General features: G+C 32.0%; 1 protein-coding gene across 1 annotated transcript in view; it reads left to right on the top strand.

The window, feature by feature from the left end:
• Positions 1-22267, top strand: part of LOC143076045 (uncharacterized) — a 63544-nt gene that overhangs the window by 16658 nt on the left and 24619 nt on the right. The window contains exons 5-20 of the mRNA XM_076251673.1: positions 1455-1632; positions 2589-2692; positions 4845-5003; positions 6375-6427; positions 7028-7169; positions 8141-8247; positions 9025-9118; positions 9879-9991; positions 10578-10815; positions 12567-12601; positions 13175-13303; positions 14060-14144; positions 15677-15777; positions 16665-16768; positions 17949-18219; positions 21574-21659. Of these exons, the coding sequence (XP_076107788.1) occupies positions 1455-1632; positions 2589-2692; positions 4845-5003; positions 6375-6427; positions 7028-7169; positions 8141-8247; positions 9025-9118; positions 9879-9991; positions 10578-10815; positions 12567-12601; positions 13175-13303; positions 14060-14144; positions 15677-15777; positions 16665-16768; positions 17949-18219; positions 21574-21659 (1999 nt within the window). The remainder of the gene's footprint in view (positions 1-1454; positions 1633-2588; positions 2693-4844; positions 5004-6374; positions 6428-7027; positions 7170-8140; positions 8248-9024; positions 9119-9878; positions 9992-10577; positions 10816-12566; positions 12602-13174; positions 13304-14059; positions 14145-15676; positions 15778-16664; positions 16769-17948; positions 18220-21573; positions 21660-22267) is intronic.

Below are 22267 nucleotides of genomic sequence, written 5' to 3'. Positions count from 1 at the left end.
TTCTCACAAGTTATTAAACCTAGTTGTCTTAAAATAGTCAATACTTTCCCGCGAATCGTTGTCCTAGTATTTTGCTCACGAAATGACCTAACGAATACCCAGTGGAAATGCCATGAAATCGTCTTATGATGATGTATAAGCAGATCAAATTAACGCAGATTTTCGTATCACACTCCTTGTAGTTTGATACGATAAATTTCTATTCATGCAAGAAACAGATTATAAGATACAACTATGTATTAGAGAAATGAACTTTCAAAACGTGGAAGGTGCATCATGCGACCATGGCAGTGGCGGATACCGGGGGGGGGGGGGGTCCGTTAGTTGGAAACCCTTTATTGGCTGATCAATGTATTTGAATGGAAACATATGATTTTAACCCCCTTACCCCACCCCCCTTTTTTTCTATGTGGGAATTGACAAAAAACATTTGAATTAGATTTTATACATAATTAACAATGAAATGAATAGCTCATTAGGAATACAAACTATCTGTATGCAAGTCTCAATCCAAATTATCTATGCTTTCAGAATAAAATTGACATCACGAGTATATACTGCACATGTACTAAATTATAAGATATGACAAAAAACAATATATATACAAATGAACGAATGTTTATAACATTTAGTTGTTAGAACACCATAATCAAACTGACGAATGCATTGGCTCGTGCCTGGAAAAGTACTTAATTTGAAGCTTTGTTTATTCTTTTGAACGTAAATACACTGACAAATAGCATTTTAAGCTATAGAATATTTTTATAATCACTCGAAAAAATTCGGACACATTCGAAAAAGCCCGGACTGCTCTCGAAAAAACCCGAACATGAAGAAATGAATTTAGTCTCAAAATGTCGTTTTCAATGCAAAAACAAGAATATTTGTAAAGTGTCTGTATTTATAAGGATATATAGATTCCATGTATGCAATTCCGTCAACATTATCAATGTATATGTGTACAAAAATTGCTTTATTCTGTATTTTGGTATAAAAGCATTTTAAGGCTTATTTAAACTTTTTTAAACGAAAAATATTGTCGGATTAGTAATATCTTTTTATATCAAATACTTGCAAACCTAATATAACTTTGTATATATTAAACTTAAGCGTCTATATCACGTCTTGTTAGAAAGGAAGTCTGTTTGTTTACACTCGAAAAAAGTGGTCACACTAGAAAAAGCCCGATCAAATCACTCGAAAAACCACGATCCCAGCCGGACACTATACCTACCATGAGAAGGGTGATGTATAATATATATATGTAATTTGCAATGACCTTAACTGTATTTAATCATATTGTTCCCATATCGTAGTCACAAAACATAAGTTGAAAAACCGTTAATACCAAATAGTAAAAGAACAAAAGGGTAAAAAGTAGCGATACATGGAATTCTTATTTTCGACCAACATGAAATCCGTAATATTGTTTATAACTTTCATGTATTATAAAGGTGCGAAACATACCCTACCTGGTGTTTTATGTGAATCGTGTCAAGCAAATCCACTTCGAGGAATAAGGTGGAAATGTTTAAATTGTGACTTCTACAATCTGTGCACTGGTTGTTATATGAAAGATAAACATGACATCAGTCATATCTTCAGACGGATTCAAAATGAGGATGCCAAAGGGTAAGACATTTACAATTTTCACTATAAGAATCGTATGCTGGTCATTTCCTCTTTGAATTTATATACATAAGACGTTCGGCTCTGAACAAAACTTTTTGTTCAATTTTTTTTCTTTCATTCAACTCACAGACTCGGATTTCACTTTAGTAGACGAAACGCACGTCTGGCGTGCAAAATTTCAATCCGGATATCTATGATGAGTTTATCAAATGGTGGCATAGAGTGACAATAATAACTTAACAAAGCGGTCTTATTGAAACAAATACCTTTGATATTCTAAATACTTTCACGTAAGTTTTGGAAACAAACTAGACTATCTTCGTGTTACCTTTGACTCAAGAGTATTATATATATTTTTATGACAGGCAACATTCTCCTTGGTCGAACATCCTGTGACTCGACCAAGTAAGGACAACGTCAAACAATTTTAATAAAGTTTTTAATCGGTACAACCTTTTTGGGAATCTAAACTGTTTTATGTTTTCTTTACTCGACAAAGTAATTGAAAGACTGTAAAAAGTTTATCAAATCGACCAGGTTTATAATTTAATTACACCTTATGTAAGAATCCGGGTTTTTGATTGGTTAATAGCCAGTGTATTTTTCACCAATTTACTGTTATCAAATGAATATCGTTCATTTTTAACGCCGCCGGGGTATTTGCTAAAAGGATATGTCTTTTTTACCCTCTCTGCCGTAATCTTTACCACCACATTGCACAGCTTATATGTTTGATTTTACGTCTTTTGTTTGCTATTACTGAGTACCATGGTGTCTAACCACAGATAAGGTAACGTATGAAAAATATATAATCCGGAGTCAGAAGTCGATAATATATAAAACATAGTTTGTATCCGTTGTAAATTTTAATATGAAAAATATATTACAATATAATCGAATGCAACAGAAATCAAAACTGTTTCTATAAAAAAAAAAATAGAATACATTTATTACAGCGTTGAAATGCCCCCACGATTAGATATTCAAAAGACAGGCAAGAGGTATGCCAAAGGTATATTACCTAAAGCACTTGTTAGATTGAGAGGAAAACATAAGAAAGGTAAGGATGTGAAAAAAATAATAATGTCGAAATAAAGGTATATATAAATTAACATTTTTAATGATGTAAGAAGTATTAATAAACAAAAAAATAAACTTCGTACATTACGTTTATTCAAAACATTTTAATTTTGAACCGTATTTAAACCTGCTAAACTCTAAACAAAGGCAGACATTAACAAAACTAAGAATTGGGGACCATCAACTTGAAACAGGGAGGCACAAAAACATCCCAGCTCATGAGCGTATTTGTAAACTTTGTGAGGAGGAGGTGGAAGATGATATCCACTTTCTCCTACGAGCAAACAATTAGAAACGTATAGAATAACATTTATTAAAGAGGTTTGTATTTATTATCATAATCTAAAGAAATCTAACAATGAAAATATGTTTATATGGCTAATGGGTTGTGAGAATCTAGAAGTTCCAAAACACCTATGTAATATGATAATCTGTCTCCGGACTGAGAGGGATAATTTGATAAAAAATGTAAATGATGTCAATGTAGTGACCCAGTGAATCATTTATAGGCCAAATTTAAATGTTATGACACTAATGGTATCCGTAAACATTTGAATAACACTTTTATATGCTTAATATATATAAATATCTTGGATTTTAATTTTTCTTTTGTGTTTATTTGCTCTGTTCTATATTTTGTCATTATATATCATTAAGAATTAATAATCATTGTGATAACATTGTTTGTCATCATACTGCTCTCTTAGGGCGTCCTTGACTGATACTAAAATATTGTATTGTATTGTATATAAGATATACAAATACATTCTTGAAATATAAAAATGATAATAGTTTTAATTTAAAATGTGTGACTTGCTTTTTTCAAAGGTTATTGTTTAATTGCATGAGTCGATTATATAGTATCAGTCGATAGTAACCCCTTCCCCCATAAGAATTATTAATTATATGTGTTCACTGGTATAAGATGATAAAAATAGCTAACGAAAAATGCATAACACATTTAAATGAATGAGTACCAATATACAAATGAAATGCCTGCAAAATTTTTGAAAGTTTTATTAATTAAAAAAATCATCATAAGTTTTACTCACAATGATGCATTGTACCTATGATGTTGTCGATCAGATATTGTATATATTTTTTAAATAAAGGCAACAGTAGTATACCGCTGTTCAAAACTCATAAATCCATGGACAAAAAACAAAATCGGGGTAACAAACTAAAACTGAGGGAAATGCATTTAATATAAGAGGAAAACAACGACACAACATTAAAATGTAACACACACAGAAACGGACTAAGCATTAGACAAAATCCTATGAGAATAACAAATATAACATCAAAACCAAATACATAAATTTTCGATAGATAAGTACCGTGACACGTCTTATAGTAATGTGAATTCACACTAAAAAATAAGAGAAAACAAACGACACAACGGAAACACACATTAAAATGTAACACACACAGAAACGAACTATAATATAACAATGGCCATATTAAAACATTTCAATATTATTATTTTACTGATGATATTTTTAATAAGCAATTGTACTAGATATTTATCATGCCTGAAGAAATATGATTAATATGATTAAATGGACCAATCGTCGTTTTCCTACACTTATGTATATATATGTCTAGCGGGACGGCTACAGTACAGGCGATTTGGTGTCATGATATCTCAGTAGCATGGGTTTGAATCCCGGCGAGGGAAGAACAAAAGATCTAACATTGTTGGGTTGATGTTTAGGCGAGTTGTATATATTGGACAATATACAGTTAATGACTACTTGCCAAAGCATTACCAGGGTTGCTTTCAATATCGCAGCAGCTATATAGATCTACATAGATTTTTTACTACTGCTGAACGTGTAGCTAGCCTAGCTACTATCTAGATCTATTTAGCAAGTAGGCTAGTTACGCGTTTGGTAGCCAAAAATCTACGTATCCCTATGAAGCTACTACAATATTGAACGCAACCCAACTCGTTATCGACATATGGTTACAACTATCCCTTTGGTATTTTCCATATCTTATTAGCATTAATTGGTGTTAGCTTAACGCTGCATGAGCACGAGCAGTCTATTTTGCTGCCACCTCTCTTTTATTTTATATATTATGTTTGTATGTATTACTTTGTAATATGCACAACATAATGTGTGTTTTAGTTTGGAAGGTAGCAGGGTACTGTAAATCGGAAAATGATACACTTGAATTGAAGATCAAACGTGACGAGGCAATACTTCAAACGAAAATAAGCGAACTGATATGTAAAAAGGGGAGAACAGTTAAATATTATCCTGACCACCTTCCAACCGTCGGTAAAGGTAAGTAATAACATAAATGAAGAAAGGGCAGATTGTAGAAATGTGTACTTTCATATCAATAAATAAAAAGTAAAAAAACATATCGAACTCAAAGGATAATTTAAAACGGAAAGTCTCTTATCAAATGACAAAGTCAATAGCCCAATCACATCAATCGAATGGATAACAACTGTAATATTGTATAGACATTTCTTTGTCCAGAAATCTGCTGACCAATTTGCATAATTTATATCCATGGCTTTACTTCCTCCTGAATATCGAGTAAGCTTTTCATCTTACCTACTTATTTCGGATTTTGAAATACCCGGTTGCACTCTGTTTGGCCGTGTCTCATTGAAGAGATAGGGTTTCGTGTCATATATAGTTGTACACTCTGTTTGGCCGTGTGTCATTGAAGAGAGAGAATGCCATTTGATAGCTTAATATACACCTATTCCACAAATATATAGTTACGACAATTTCATAAGAACGTATGGTTTCGAGAGTTCACTTTATAAAAGTAAAGTGCTTTCAATAATAGCTTTTATGGTCATATTATGTACGAGTTAGAAGTTATCGCTAATGAAACCTAGTTTTAAAATATTTAAGGGACAACAACTCCTTTAAGATGCCAATGGATAACAGAAATCAAAGTAGTTCTATCGCTTGTGGTTACAAAAATATATTCACTGCACGTACAATCTAATTTAAAATGAAGACTTTGACGTTGACCTTTGAATTAAAACAAAAAACTGACATTTTCACGCTTGCTAATTATGAGCACACGGACACAACCGCTTAGTATAATATATAAAATAGTTAAGGGATCATTTGTATTAAAAATGAATAATAAAAGAACATAGTGAAAAAACTGAGATTCCTGATTTTTTTTTTTGTAATGCTGAAAAAGATTCGCACAAGATTAATTAGGTCTTTCCACTTTTAATTGTTTTGATGGAAAGACCTTCAATTGTTCTCTGAACAATTGGTTTTTAATTTATACATATATTGGTTGTGTAGTTATCTGCGTTACAACGTCCAACAAAGGGTCTATTTAAGTAAGGGTGATCTTAAAGACAATAAATAAACATTTTAAGAAAAATATTAACAGAAAACAGACCCAAGAGATCTTCCTCAATGAATTACAGTATCAAAATTTTATTGCTTTACCTAGCAGACGTTAAGCAATACAATCAATTCATTTATTTAACTTTTCCGCAGCTATAAATGAATATCAAAGTAAGATTCAATTTATTTCAATTTTCATTTAGATTTATTTCACAATAAAAACAGGTAGTTAATGGAAAATAAGAGATTAGAATTATCAATTTGAAATTCCGATGACTTTCTTTCAATTAAATGAATAATCAAATGACACAATCTATGTTTCAGTTGCCTTTGGTCATTTAGAGGTTTATTTTAAGGACAAAAACATGAAGAAAAAGGTACCTTATTTCTCATATTTTATTCATGGAGACACATATTTTCATAATAATCATGAACATCTAGTACCAATGTTACTTATGTGTACATCTTTTGCAAATAGAAAAAGACTATTTAACAAATTGTAGATTCAAACAACAGTTGACCTAACTGATTTAGCTTTACGATATGATGATGATGAAATGGTGAAAAATGTCTGCAAAATCATAATTGCTCCAATTTTCTTTCTAAATATTATCCGTGTTTTACACAAAACAAAAAAAAATATAAAGAAGAACTAAAGTTAACTTCACAAATGGTGAGTCTATAAACCAGAAGATATCATAGGCTCTACTTTATCAATCGACGGGAGAAATACAGTTACGCCGTCGACGTCATCTGTTTTAGCAGTTCATGAGAATTCCTCTATTTTGTATATCGCCTTCAATTGTATCTTTGTTATGAATTTCCAAGATATGAACATAGGTAAACAACTAAAGCACCTCATTGACTTAGGTAACTATAAAACAAGTATGTCTGTCTTTTTATGTAACTGTGTATTGCTTTTTTGATCGAATTATGTGTTTGTAAATCATGTATCATCAAAGATTTACAATTCTCAGATTCAGGTTGATATATGGTGTATGACAAAAAGAGAGGAGAAGAAATTTTACACACCAAGTCTGTTTCTGATTTTTGCCAACCACGAAGGATACAACGAAGAAGACAACACAGTTCTTTTAGAAGATGTCATTGAGTTTTCAAGTGGGTACCTAAATAATTCTAAATGTGAAATATCAATGTACTCTAATTCAGTGGTTGTCGTTTGTTACTGTATACTATATTTGTTTTTGGTTTATTTTTGTTTTGTTTTGTACACAAATCTATGCGAACCGATGTATGTATAATTTGTTAGGTAAACAAGTTTTATAGAACAGTTACGTATATACGCAAACTAGCATGGAACCTAAAGGACAGTCGAACTGTTATCGAAACTCTGCAGCAAAATAACAGACCCATAAGAATATATACTTTTTTTGGATTCGAGCGTCACTGATGAGTCTTTTGTAGACGAAACGCGCGTCTGGCGTATATATAAAATTTAGTCCTGGTATTTATGATGAGTTTATTTATTCAAAATTTCAACTACAAAACATATATTTACTATAAATCTTGATTTTCATTCTTTATCTGTATGACCTTTATTGGCTGATAAAAGTGAATTAAAAAGGACGATGTAATAAGACATTAAAAAGGAACGAAAGATACCAGAGGGGCAATCAAACTCAGAAATCGAAAATAAACTGACAACGCCATGGCTATAAAAGAAAAAGACAAACAGACAACAGTTCAACTTAAATGATAAATCTCGGGTTTTAACTTCAATAAATGACCTTATTGGGTTTTTAACCTCATAATAATAGGAAATTATACTTCATTAATTGCATTGAGGACCACATTCCCCTTTTCAATTCTCAATTTTATGCATTAGGCTATAATATGAGATTAGAAGAAGAAAAAACGAATTTAAAGTCTTGTATTAATCCTTAAATTCACCATTTTAGGTGAGCAAGCACCCATGACACCTTTTATTTGCCTATTTTTTTCCAGACTTATGTTTAGATATTTATTTTAAAAGATGAAATAGATACCTACATGCAAACCGAATTTATGAGACTTGCTATTTAAGTTATGATCGGGATATTATAGCATTATATCACCTTTTTTTTTTTTAGAGAAAACATTGCTACCTTGCTATGTTGTTCATCAAAGACTGCTGTTTTATCGTGGATCAACAACTGCTGTAGTAATACATTATAAAACTGGATATGATATTATAAAGGTACATTATTAATAGTTATCGATATTTTACGAAATTTTCCTTTGATCTTGATGACTGATAATTTCCTTTCTCAGCGGAGTCGACTGATATGAAAAGTTATCGATAATAACTAAGGGGCACGTGGCGTTGCTAATAAAATTAACATGAAATTGACAACGTCGTCATGGGTAAAATAGCGAAATCAGATAATCATTGGTCATCTCAACTCGGTTGCTTTTCTCATTTTCACCGTACCGACTCAAGCTAGAAAATCAATTTCTATTTTATCATATTGCCAGACATATATTCCTATTTTTACTCTGACGACAATACCATCAACATTACCTGACTATTAACAACATGAACGCTTTCGAAAGCCAGGGTTAATAAAAAAAATAGTTTTTACTAATGTCGGATGGAGATTGAAATTGAAACATAACAGTGTGTCTGTTTGTCTTGCCAGTTTGTTTGTCTGTCTGCCTGTATTTGTTTATGTTTTTAATGTGTCTCCATTAAGTAAAAATGAACTGTTTATTTTGTTTTAAATTCACATATATGTTTATTCTTATCATTGTGTTACTCTTCCGGTTTTTATTATATTTAACACATGCATTTGGTTTGACAAGCTGCCAAGTAACCCCTGTGTTTCTCGGCAGTTTTTCACAATTTTCGTCAAAATCACACATGACATCTAGTTAAGTTTTATTGTATATTTGTTTTTCGCTTGTATTTTGGCATTTTAATTTAAAACCGAATAATTTTGATATGTTACATTGGTGTATGTGTGTAAATTAACAGGAATTGGTGAAGAGGGGATACTCGAACTTTGAGAGAGGAGAAATGATAAGTGAAGACGAAAGTGAAATTGATTATTTCAAAAGAATGGCCGAAAGTAAGCTTGACTTTTTGTCTAAGTATTACTTATTATTTATTACTGTGATATAACTAGATTAGATTATGCACGTCCCATTTCAGCAAAACGAGAATAAACTTTTAACATTTGTTGTATACTGGGGTTACCTTTCTATGTTCATTAGAAACTCCTGTTTCAAAAATGTGAAACCCTTGGATTCATAAGTTCATAAACATATGACCCAAAGTTCGAGTAGCGAATACAATACTTTAGTATAACCATATTGTGTTAATACCTTAGTTTAGATACGACTTCAATTAATCAACAAAAAAATGTAGGTGCTACAGTAGATAACTCATAACCATATCTCTAAGGATACTTCAAAAGCCAATTGAATAAAATATGCTTCATTTATGTAGCCATTCAAATTGCCATTCAAAAAGGCATTTTGAGCAAAAAAAAAGATCTGTTTGAAAAGTAAAAATACGAGCCTTGCCTGCGTTTACACTTTTATAAATTTTGGTCCTCAATGCATTTTATGGAATGCAGATTATTATTCTTGTTTAAGACTCCTTTTTGGCAGCTGTTTTTAAATATCTGAGGATGATCAAGTACCAATTGAAAACTAATTACCCTTGAACATCTTACGACTGTTTCTGCTGAACTTTTACTTAGTCCCAGAGTTAATCACCAGGCTTATACTTTGCATTCCTGTCTTGAAATCTGTTGTGAATGGGATAACAGTAACTACCTATACAATGTATCTATTCAGGATTCTTTTAATTTCTGTTTTCATTAGATGTCTTGGGTGAGAAAGTTTTGCCTGTGGTCATATCTTTAAGGAACGGTGGATTTATTGAGACTGTCTTGTCTAGCGCAGAGAAAATGCAGTTTCCAATTGTACAAATTGAGGTAAATGACATGAATAAGAACAGAATTATAAAAAAAAACAAATCTATATAAATCAGATGATTTTAGGGGAAGAGAATAAAAGGAAATAAAATTAGTAAAAACAATACCACTTTGCATTTTGCAATGTTAACTGTATACATTTAATGACAACTCTTAAACATTCTGTAATCATATCAAAATAATATTTGTTGCATTGGTTTTTTTTATTTAAAAACGAAAAGAATGTGATTATTATGACATCAATGAAATTGACTTATTAAAAAAAGTTTTAAAATATTGGACCCCAGTCTAATTTTTGAAATTTCGTATCGTCAAATATTCGCTTTAAAAATACTTTATTGTAATTGAGCTTTACAAATATTTTATTGTGATTGAGCTTTAAATTTAGAAACGAAGTTGTCTTTTGCCGAATAATAATTTTAACCTAGTAAGCAGTGATGCGTTAAGATCATGAAAAGTCATCTTCCATATTAATAAAGACCTCTCTATGTATTCTTCTTCTTTTAACATGTTTAATGTCTTGAAATACAATACCATTGTTTTTAATGATAAGCTTCATTTTTTTATACATTTTTTTTTATTTCAGAAAACCAGTAAGGCTGTTAGTGTGTTAACTTCTTTAACATTCGAAGAAGAGGAATCACAGTATAAGGCAACGACGCATATAACGACTCTGAATAAACCATGGAGCGCAAAAAAATCTAAATCATTTTATATACAGTTAAAGAAGGAAAATACGGACAATCTGGATGAAATCTCAACAATAGCAGATATCCCCAGTCAGATAGATTTAGATATTTTAATATGTTACTTACTAATTGGAGGTAAAGTAATTTACACTGTTGTACTAGCGTCTTAATTTGACTGAAACAGTGTAAAACAAGTGGTGTTTTGACTTCTTAAAAAAGCAAATCTTTTTAATTTAACTAATATAAACTCACATTTTAGAAACAAATATTCCGTTGGCATAACTATATTTTCAATTATACATAATAAAATACATCACTGATGAGTCTTTTGTAGACGAAACGCGCGTCTGGCGTATATACAAAATTTAGTCCTGGTATCTATGATGAGTTTATATACATGCAGATACCATAGAACCAATTTCAATCTAATATTCGTTGTATTGTTTGCGTTCTCCATCTGTTTGTCATCATTTATATTGTATTATATTGATTGTATTATTATATCGGCATAGTTAAATGAACAAGGTTTTTTTCAACTTCTCTCTTCGTTCTGTTCATAAATTCTTGATGAATAATACTTGTATGGCTGATTGCAGATAGACATGAAACATATGACTTAGCAAAAATGTTGAGTAATGTACTGGGTTATCGACTAACATTCAGAAAGTTTAAAAAAAAGAAAGTAAAAAAATTGGATTGCGTCTAACGGCACTAAGTAAATGCTTGATGATTATCGACTTTTTTTCTTGCTACAAGCCTCCCACGGTCTCTGTTTGTGTTGATACGACAAAACAAATTCGAGAAAAAATAAAGTGGGCATAACAAACGAAATATATATCTCTCAACATTAATTTAAAAAATGATGTAGTATAACATGTATAATGCGACAGCTCTCCACCAGAGACCCAATATTATGGTTATATATCCTATCGTACATCTATAATACTAAAATTACGAGGTCCAATTTGTCAGCCGTCATCACGTAAAAACGACGACGAATCAAAGAATTCAACTTTATATATAACTAATATAGTACAAAGGTGTAGATTAAAAATTACACCACTCCAGGCCCTTTTGTTTTCCACGTAATTAATATTGCCAATAATTAAGAAGTTCCGGGTCGAGTCCGATACCGATACCAATAGTATATTCACCTGTTGCCTATTACCTTATCTGTACGTTCCGCATCTGACAGGCGCACCACCAAACGGTGTATTCAAGATTAATATGCTATATACACGGGTCATAATCACAGGGTTGACACTACTAAATTGTTAAATTGTTACCTATTGTAGTATTTTAATCAGTAAAACTTTCTAAGATAACAATACGAATTACTAAAATCTGTGACTAAAAATAAGGCGTATAGGTCAGTTTTCAATTTGTTAGCGGGCATGACGTAAAACAGCAAATCAAAGAATTCAACTTTATTTATAACTAATATAGGACAATGCTCTTGATTAAAAAATACTCCATTCCACGACCTTTTGTTTTCCAAATAATTAATATTACCAATAATTGATATGTTCCAGTTCGACGGGTTCAAACAGAAAAATTTGAAAGCAGAGAAAACTGTATATCTTATAATCGACATGACTTTATCAGATGACAATACTAATACTAAAATAAGGCTTGCGCATAGTTATATACTTTAATTCAGTCACGGACCCGCGATATCACGGGTGTGTTCTAGTGTTGTTGAAAATTATAGTTTGGCAATGTATACGATTATGAACGTGGGGTTAAGTTGCCTTTTAGATGCGGATTAATTGGCCTTTTTCACCTGTTTACAAAAAAACATTGAAATATATTATCACCTTTTCTATACGATAAATTTATGGTGTGTCAGACTTTTTTTAAAAGTGTTTGCTCTCAATATGTTTTAGCATCAATGGCAAGCCACGATGATGCTGACATGTATGTAAGTATGATAGAAAAAAACAGGAGGGATTAAGATTGAAAAAACCCCATTGTTTTAGGCATTGACATGTTTGACATTGTAATAAACTACGAGAATCTTAGCAATCACTTTAGAGTATCAGTATAGTGAGATACAGAAAGTATAACTATACTGATTAATGCCTCTTAGCAAATGGCAAAATAAAACCCAATAAACAAAGGAAAGCAACTGTCTTATTTTTAACTTGGTACAGGCATTTCCTTCAGTATGAAATGGTACATTAAACCCGGTTTTATATCTAGCTAAATCACTCACTTTGATATTTTTTAATAGTATGATGGTAAGACAGAACGCAACCACAGGCTAGAGTGCCATAGTGTTTTCAGGATTTTTAAAATAATTTAAATACATGTAGACCTGCGGCCAATACGACACAACATATTTAGAAACACTATAATAGTTTTTGAAAATGAGTTTGTTCATTTTGTGTTTTTGATTCTTTACATTCACAAGAAGGGCTGATTATACAGAAATGTTCTGCTAAAGCAATATCATAGACATTTCATTTAATGTGTACCGTGTTCAAAATCCTAGGGAGAAGACACTGATATGTATGACAATGCACTGGCAATGTATCTACTGAAAAAAGGACAGTGGAGAATTCCAAAGGAGTTCATCAACAAGTACTTTGGTCTCCAGTCTTTCAGATATATTTACGAAGATGTAAGTACTTACATAAAATATATGCTAAAATTGAGAATGGAAATGGGAAATGTGTCAAAGAGACAACAACCCGACCAAATAAAAAACAACAGCAGAGGGTCACCAACAGGTCTTCAATGTAGCGAGAAATTCCCGCACCCGGATGCGTCCTTCAGCTGGCCCCTAAACAAATATATACTAGTCCAGTGATAATGAACACCATACTAATTTCCAAATTGTACACAAGAAACTAAAATTAAAATAATACAAGACTAACAAAGGCCAGAGCCTCCTGACTTGGGACAGGCGCAAAAATGCAGCGGGGTTAAACATGTTTGTGAGATCTCAACCCTTCCCCTATACCTCTAACCAATGTAGAAAAGTAAACGCATAACAATACGCTATCTATTTACACTCATCTCATTCGTGACTAATAATGGAATATCACAGTTCGTCCGTCAGTATACCAACAGTTCTTGCAATAATTCAAGTTTCAATGAGTTTCCATTAACCAATTATCATGAAATTTTATCACAGCATTGAGATCGAATGATTATTGTTGCTGTGTGGTTCCACAGTTTACAGTTTATTGTTGTGTGAAGAGAAAACAAAATGAAGCATATATAAACAAAATGACACTACTTAACAATTGCATTACAGCAACAATATTTGCAATTTGCAAATACATCTAGGCAATTCTAAAAACTTATGTTTCAACAAATTAAATTGTTAGTATACAGTTATTTTGTTTTGTGATTATACACTTTTTAATACCAGAATGTTACAACAGACAAGGAAATATGGTCCAAACTGAAAAAAATACCTTGTTTGGTTGATGTCCCACCTAAATGGATTACAGAAGGTAACACATTATGCATTTTTTATTTCTATATTAAAATCAAACATTTTAACACCTTTATCAGAACTGTATGCATTTACATGTACAAACAATAAATTAAGGTCAGACGATTGTTCTTTCAAAAACCAAGATAATCGAAAATTGAAAACATATCATGATAATTTAATTTATTTTTTAATGCGACTGTCATACAAGTGAGAGGTTGAGCGCTATAAAACCACGTTCAATCAACAATTTTCTACAATTGAAAATGCCTATATCAAGTCAGGAATAGGACAGATGTTGTCCATTCGTTTAATGTTTTTATCATTTGATTTTGCCATTTGATTAGGGACTTCCCGTTATGAATTTTCCTCGGAGTTCAGCATTTTTGTGATTTTACTTTGAAACCTGAAAACTTCTCAATAAAGGTTATTCCGTAAACGTGTGCTATAATTAGTTTAAAGGTTTTTAGATAATGTAAATAGATATAGGAAGATGTGGTGTGAGTGCCAATGATCAACCCTCCATCCAAATAACAATTTAAAAAAGTAAACCATTATAGGTCAATGAACGGCCTTCAACACGAAGCCTTGGCTCACACCGAACAACAAGCTATAAAGGGCCCCAAAATTACTAGTGTAAAACCATTCAAATTTTCGGTGTCTTGTTTTGCGTATCCCTTCCAACGTGTTAAACCACGGACGATTCATTGTACAAAATTACTAGGTTTGAGGAAACGAAAACAGACGAATGAAATAATTTGTAAGACACATTGTAACTATGTTGACGGAATATCACAATGTATAATATCTTTGTTTATTTGTTTGCAATCCTCAAGTACCTTCAAATGATTTTAAAAAAAATGACTAAACATTTGTAAACAATTACCGAATAATTCTGATGATAAAATATAAAGATTTGGTATGAATACCAATAAAACAACTATCCATCATAGTTGATGTAAACAAATACAGGTAACCGTATAAAAACGAGAAAAACCCACATCAAACAGTCAGCAGTCAAAGGCCCCGACATGAAAAATATGACACGATTCAATTAAGAAAAGAAACTACCTAATGCATAACAAGACAATATACGAAAAAACAAACGATGATAGACATGAACCAACAACAACATCAAAACTAACGGCTGCTGACTTGGGATAGGTGTGTTCAGAATGTAGCGTGCTTAAACATATCAGAAGGCTCCTAACCAACGACAACATCAAAACTAGCGGCTGCTGACTTGGGATAGTTGTGTTCATAATGTAGCATGCTTAAACATATCAGAAGGCGCCTAACCAACGACAACATCAAAACTACCGGCTGCTGACTTGGGATAGGTGTGTTCAGAATGTAGCGTGCTTAAACATATCAGAAGGCGCCTAACAGTACAACATAAGAACACACTTTACAATCAACTGAGAAGAGCTTAACGAATCGACACAAACACTTATAACGCATCCAACATCAAAAGTTGGTAGTGTAAAGACATCACTGATCTGCACACCTAAAATGTAATTATGTTTAAAATTAGTTTTTTTTCATTTTTAGAAAGAAAAAGGGCAGGTTTCAGGTTATACGGGCTCATTTTTTATGCCTTACTGCAGAACAAATATTACACTGGTGCCAAGCAGTTTATAGAAACTGGATTTGTATGTTTTACAATAATATAAAAATGGCTTCAAAGTTATAAGAATTAAAATTGTGTACATAACTTACGCATTTCTTCTCCAAAAAATCATCAGTCACGCTTGAATCAAAAAGTTGAAGAGCCAACTCAAGTTGAAGAGCAAATATAACAAATATTCTTAAATACATTTAAACTTACTCTATACTTATTCATTCCTCATCGCGTTTTTGTTCTAATAGTTCTTGTATTTTTGTCTTTAAATTTAGCTCATATGCTTTGTCTGTATGCCGTTTTGTGTTTCCTTGATACATATTGTGTGGCGTATATTTATATAATGGAGATTTTGCAGTTTTTGGTTGTTATCTTGCATATTATTATAAATATAGTTGTTCAGCAAAGTAAGATCTACAAATAAAGCAACATGGCCTAAATGATTAATTGACCTCATAAGGAGTTGTTGCCCTTTAAAGTCAATTTTTAATAAAAAATAAATATTTTGTTTTCAATCTTTCACAAAATTCCTACTCTTTCAAACAACTGTGACGAATTTAAGCAAACTTGGTCATAATCATTATTATGTTATCTAGTATAAAAATGTATCCGATGACCCCAACCAATATGACAAACTTGGCAAAAATAGATCATAGGGGTAACAAACAGTTATTTTGAAACTAAAGTATACGTTATACGGTTGCATTGATATATATATATGGATCAGTTGTAAATAAAAATTTCAGGTGAGCGACACAGGCTTATTAAAGTTCTCTAATTTCACATGCACTCATTTGATAATATCCGCATATTTAACATAACATAACATAATACATTCGAGTTCGTTCTGTTTCACCCAAATCAATTAATGTATTTAATAACCACTCATATATCAGTCTTTATTTTCTTTTTAAATAGGTACGAATTCATCAGATCTTAGTTGGCTCAGCAATTTTGGAAGATGTGGCGAACGATTGGAGAACGAGTCATTTTCAGAGAAAAACATTACAGAAACTACAAAAGTAATAATAAAATCATCTGAACAAAACCTAAAATCATACAAACACTTTGATTGCAGACAGTATCAAAACATTATCTGTGCAGTGATTTTTTTAAAGAGCCGTATATCTTTTCTTTTTGATCAAAGTGTTTCTGGATTTTTTTTTGTCCTCTTGGTATATTTTATTTCTGTTTATGTAGTCATATATTATCCGTACTCTCAATATTTGCAGCGAAAGATATCTCAGAGTATCAGCTGCATCATTCATCTTGTGATATTATTTAAAAAGTATAATAAAATTGAGAATGGAAATGGGGAATGTGTCAAAGAGACAACAACCTGACCAAATAAAAAACAACAGCAGAGGGTCACCAACAGGTCTTCAATGTAGCGAGAAATTCCCGCACCCGGAGGCGTCCTTCATCTGGCCCCTAAACAAATATATACTAGTCCAGTGATAATGAACGCCATACTAATTTCCAAATTGTACACAAGAAACTAAAATTAAAATAATACAAGACTAACAACGGCCAGAGGCTCCTGACTTGGGACAGGCGCAAAAATGCGGTGGGGTTAAACATGTTTGTGAGATCTCAACCCTCCCCCTATACCTCTAACCAATGTAGAAAAGTAAACGCATAACAATACGCACATTAAAATTCAGTTAAAGAGAAGTCCGAGTCTGATGTCAGAAGATATAACCAAAGAAAATAAACAAAATGACAATAATACATAAATAACAACAGACTACTAGCAGTTAACTGACATGCCAGCTCCAGACTTCAATTAAACTGACTGAAAGATTATGATTTCATAATAGCTATATGTGACTAGCTAGCACATTTTACTGAAGTATCACTTTTAAAATCCATGAGTCAGATCAAAACCATTAATGTTGGCATCCTGAGGATTAGGACAAAAAGAATCACTGAAATTATCATAAGAGAAAATAACGTTGTTTGTGCTAAGACCATTCAACACTATCATATGTACATTTGAAGTCACAGTTGTTAAACCCAATTGAAGCAGGAATTTTTTAAACAAACATTCATATATTCAATAATACCGCGTCATTAGTACCCATACTGAAAGTTTAGGATCAATAATTCTTGAGACAAACACTGTCACCTAATAAAAGGGGGTTTATTTTAAATTATTTAAATTGTGCATCAATTAAATGTTTAATTCATTTTTTTCATCAGGGCTTTTACAGAGCGTGCAATTCAAATTACTGGCTGTATGTATGATGAACGAAAGAAAAAAGAACAAAAAGCAACGGTCGACAATAACAATAAAGAGAAAGCGGTAAAAGAACTTGGAGACCCAGTTTTCCATGTAGGTAGAATTCTGTTGAATCATGGGTGTCTAGGCGATGCCATACAACATGAAAATAAAACATTCATGAATAGCAGGACTGTTGTAAAGATTCTGAATAGGATGTGGTATGGAAAACCGGAACTATCTTTTAAACAGGTAATTCTAAGGTATTTCTTTTATAACAGCATTTTGTATAGCACTAAGTGTTATAGCTGCTGGAGGACAATTAGTCCCCAAGTGTATCAGTGCAAAAGTCGGTACCCAACATGATTCATAACATAGCGTTTTCAAAATGTAATATATTTCTTGTAATACTAGACTTGAGGCTCTAAAGAGCCTGTGTCGCTCACCTTGGTTTATGTGCACATTAAACAAAGGATATAGATGGATTCATGACAAAAAATTTCATGTTTTTGTGATGGTGATGTGTTTGTAGATCTTACTTAATTAAATGAACATTCTTGATATATACAATTATCTATAATGAACTTGGCCCAGTAGTTTCAGTAAAAATTATTTTGTAAAAATTACAAAATTTATGAAAATTGTTATTAAAAATTGATTATAAAGGGCAATAACTCCTTAAGGGGTCAACCGACCATTTTGGTCATGAAACTAATTTGTAGGCCTTACTTTGCGGAACATTATTGCTGTTACAGTTTATCTCTATCTATAATGATATTCAAGATTATAAGGAAAAGCTGAAATTTTTTATTAAAATTACCGATTCAGGGGCAGCAACCAAACAACGGGTTGCCTAAATGGTCTGAAAAATTCAGGACAGATATATCTTGACCTAATGAACAAATTTTTTTTGAAAGATTTGCTCGAAATGCTTTGGGTTTAGTTTATACTAGAACACACCCGTGATATCGCGGTCCGTGACTGAATTAAAGTATATAACTATGCGCAAGCCTTATTTTGATATTAGTATTGTCATCTGATAAAGTCATGCTGATTATAAGATACGCAGTTTTCTCTGCTTTCAAATCTTTCTGTTTGAATCCGTCGAACTGGAACTTATCAATTATTGGTAGTATTAATTACTTGGAAAACAAAAGGTCCTGGAATGGAATATTTTTTAATCAACAGCATTGTCCTATATTAGTTATAAAGTTGAACTCTTTGATTCGCTGTTTTACGTCATGCCCGCTAACAAATTGAAAACTGTATCTATACGCCTTATTTTAGTCCAGATTTTTAGTATTCGTATTGTTATCTTGAAAGTTTTACTGATTAAAATGATATAATAGGTAACAATTTGACAATCTAGTAGTGTCAACCCTGTGAATATGACCCGTATATATAGCATATTAATCCTGAATAAGGACTTAGGTAATAGGTCACAGGTGAAGATACTATTGGTATCGTTATCGGACTCAACCCGGAACTTCTTTATTATTGGCAATATTAATTACGTGGAAAACAAAAGGGCCTGGAGTGGTGTAATTTTTAATCTACACCTTTGTACTATATTAGTTATATATAAAGTTGAACTCTTTGATTCGTTGTTTTTACGTGATGACGGCTGACAAATTGGACCTCGTAATTTTAGTATTATAGAAGAGTCAAAAAACTACATTTTACCCTATGTTCTATTATAAGCCATGTCGGCCATCTTTGTTCGCGGGCGGGGTCATCAGACACAATGTTTAAAACTACATACTCTAATAATAATTGATTACAACTCTGGTTAAATTCATCTTAGAAGTTTCAGAGGAGAAGATTTCTGTAAAAGATAACAATAAAAAATTGACTTTAAAAGAGCAATAACTCCTTAATGGGTCAACTGACCATTTTGGTCATGTTGACTTATTGTAGAATTTACTTTGCTGAACATTATTGCTGTTTACAGTTCATCTCTATCTATAATAATATTCAAGACAATAACCAAAAACGGCAAAATTGCCTTAAAATTACCAATTAAGGGTTAGCAACCCAACAACCGGTTGTCCGATTCATCTAAATGTTTCAGGGCAGATATATTTTGACTTGATTAACAATTTTACCCCATGTCATATTTGCTCTTAATGCTTTGATTTCAGAGTTATAAGCCAAAATCTATATTTTTCCCCTATGTTTAATTTTTAGCTATGGCGGCCATCTTGGTTGGCTGGCCGGGTCACCGGACACATATTTAAATAAGATACCCCAATGATGATTGTGGCCAAGTTTGGTTAAATTTGGCCCAAAAGTTTCAGAGGAGAAGATTTTTGTAAAAGTTAACAGACGACGCCGGACGACGACAACGGACGACGGACGCCAAATGATGAGAAAAGCTCACTTGGCCCTTCGGGCCAGGTGAGCTAAAAATCAAAACAGCTAGCATATATTTAGAACTGTTTGTTTGAGTTCATTGCTACTTTCACCGACTTTAAATAAGCATATCATTTCAGTCAGATTTAATTAGAGGCTGAAGCTGGAGAACACAGAGGGAACCACCAACTATTTGCAGGAAAACTAGCAATCCTTGAAAGTTAAGATCATAGCAAACACACCTGCAACAAGTATCTTCAAAACCTAAAACTTAATTGTTAGCAAAGGTCATTTTTAAAAGTGATTAATATAGAATACTACACTTATATATTATACCACTAAGATGGTGAGTCCCCAGCTTCGTTTGTAGATGACAATCATAATATAAAACTATGTAGCTATTTAATATCATAAAATTAATGCACTCAAAATATAGTGCCAACGAAAGTAATTAACTAGACGAACTTCAAAGGGTTAAAATAATCGTTTGAGTGACGATTGCTAATTAATACTGTGAAATCGTTTATTTTCAAGGGTACCAATTTTCATAGATTATTAAAAACTTGCATTTTCGTGGATATTTGATTTCGTGGTTAGACCAGATTTTGCATACATTCCTATAGAATGTTTGTTGTTCGTTGAACATTCAAATTCGTGGTTTGCCTGCACCAAGAAAATCCGCGAAAATTGGTATCCAACGAATAATGATGAATCCACAGTATAATGAGTATTTATATGAATCACTGCAATAAAACATGAATTGTTTAACCATATATCAAACATGCATATTTTCGAATGTTATATCAGTTGCTTTAATTTCTTAAACACAGGTCGACAATTATAGGCAAAGGTATTTTGTGTTTGATATTCATATGGCAAAATCTGCTGCTATGTCTTGATGATGGTAAATGGAACTATGAAAGCCACAATAGTTACAGAGAATCAAATTTCATTATTCCATTGATAAATTACATATCGAGTGTCACCGTTTCCTGCTTTGCAATTTCACCAAAAATCTAATAAGTGGGAACCCAAACGGTAAAATTTTAGCTAGTTACTACGAAATGATGAATATTTATATAGTCATACATGGCAACAAATTGCTTTGCACACAAAAAGAACAAAATCTTACTTTCATCATGAAGCCTTTTTCATTGACACGCGGTCCGCCCCCTTTTTTTGTAAAATAAAACTTCTCGGACACATGAAGTTGATAAAATGTTATTTTTATGGTGTTTTTTTATCGTTATAAAGGTTGCACTGTTCATCTTGTTAGCCCTGTCTCACATCTTTATTATGCCATTGTTGATGGTTACCATGGAAAAGAAACCACTACGATGGTAAGTGCATTAATGACAAAATAATAATAAAATCAAAAGCGTTACACAGTGTTAGAATGTATTCAAGAAAAGTTTGCAGACTTTCTTCTATCTATCATTTAACACACCCAATACCTAAATATGAAAAAGAGATATATGACACATATATATAAGACAGCAACTCAAGGATAAAATCAAGAGATATAATTTCAATCAATAATTTTCATTAAGCTTGGAAAAATATAAATGTGAATAGGATTACTTTCATGCATTATTTTGTTTCTGAAACAATTATCAGTTTTTTTCACCATGCACGGTTTTTAACAATGAGTGAACCATTTTTTTTAACTGTAGCATTTCTGGGTTTATGTCTTTGTACTTTGTTTTTAATCTTAAAAATCTCTTCAGTAATTGTTTATGTTTTTATTTATTTTATACCTACAATGTTTCTCTTTCAAGACGACGTGCAGTTAAAAACATAAATTGTCGGTTGTGGATCCTGTGGATTAAAGTTAATCACGCATTTGTTTATACATTCCCGTAGGGTTGTTTGTAAACTTTGCAAAACTTCAACATAGAGTATCCATGCAAATAAAATGTTTCTCTTTCCACAAAAATGATACTCCTGA

The sequence above is a fragment of the Mytilus galloprovincialis genome, chromosome 5 (genome assembly GCF_965363235.1).
Source record: "Mytilus galloprovincialis chromosome 5, xbMytGall1.hap1.1, whole genome shotgun sequence".
Lineage (NCBI taxonomy): Eukaryota > Metazoa > Mollusca > Bivalvia > Mytilida > Mytilidae > Mytilus > Mytilus galloprovincialis.
Note: the sequence above shows the minus strand (reverse complement) of the source record. Positions and strands in the feature narration are given on the sequence as shown.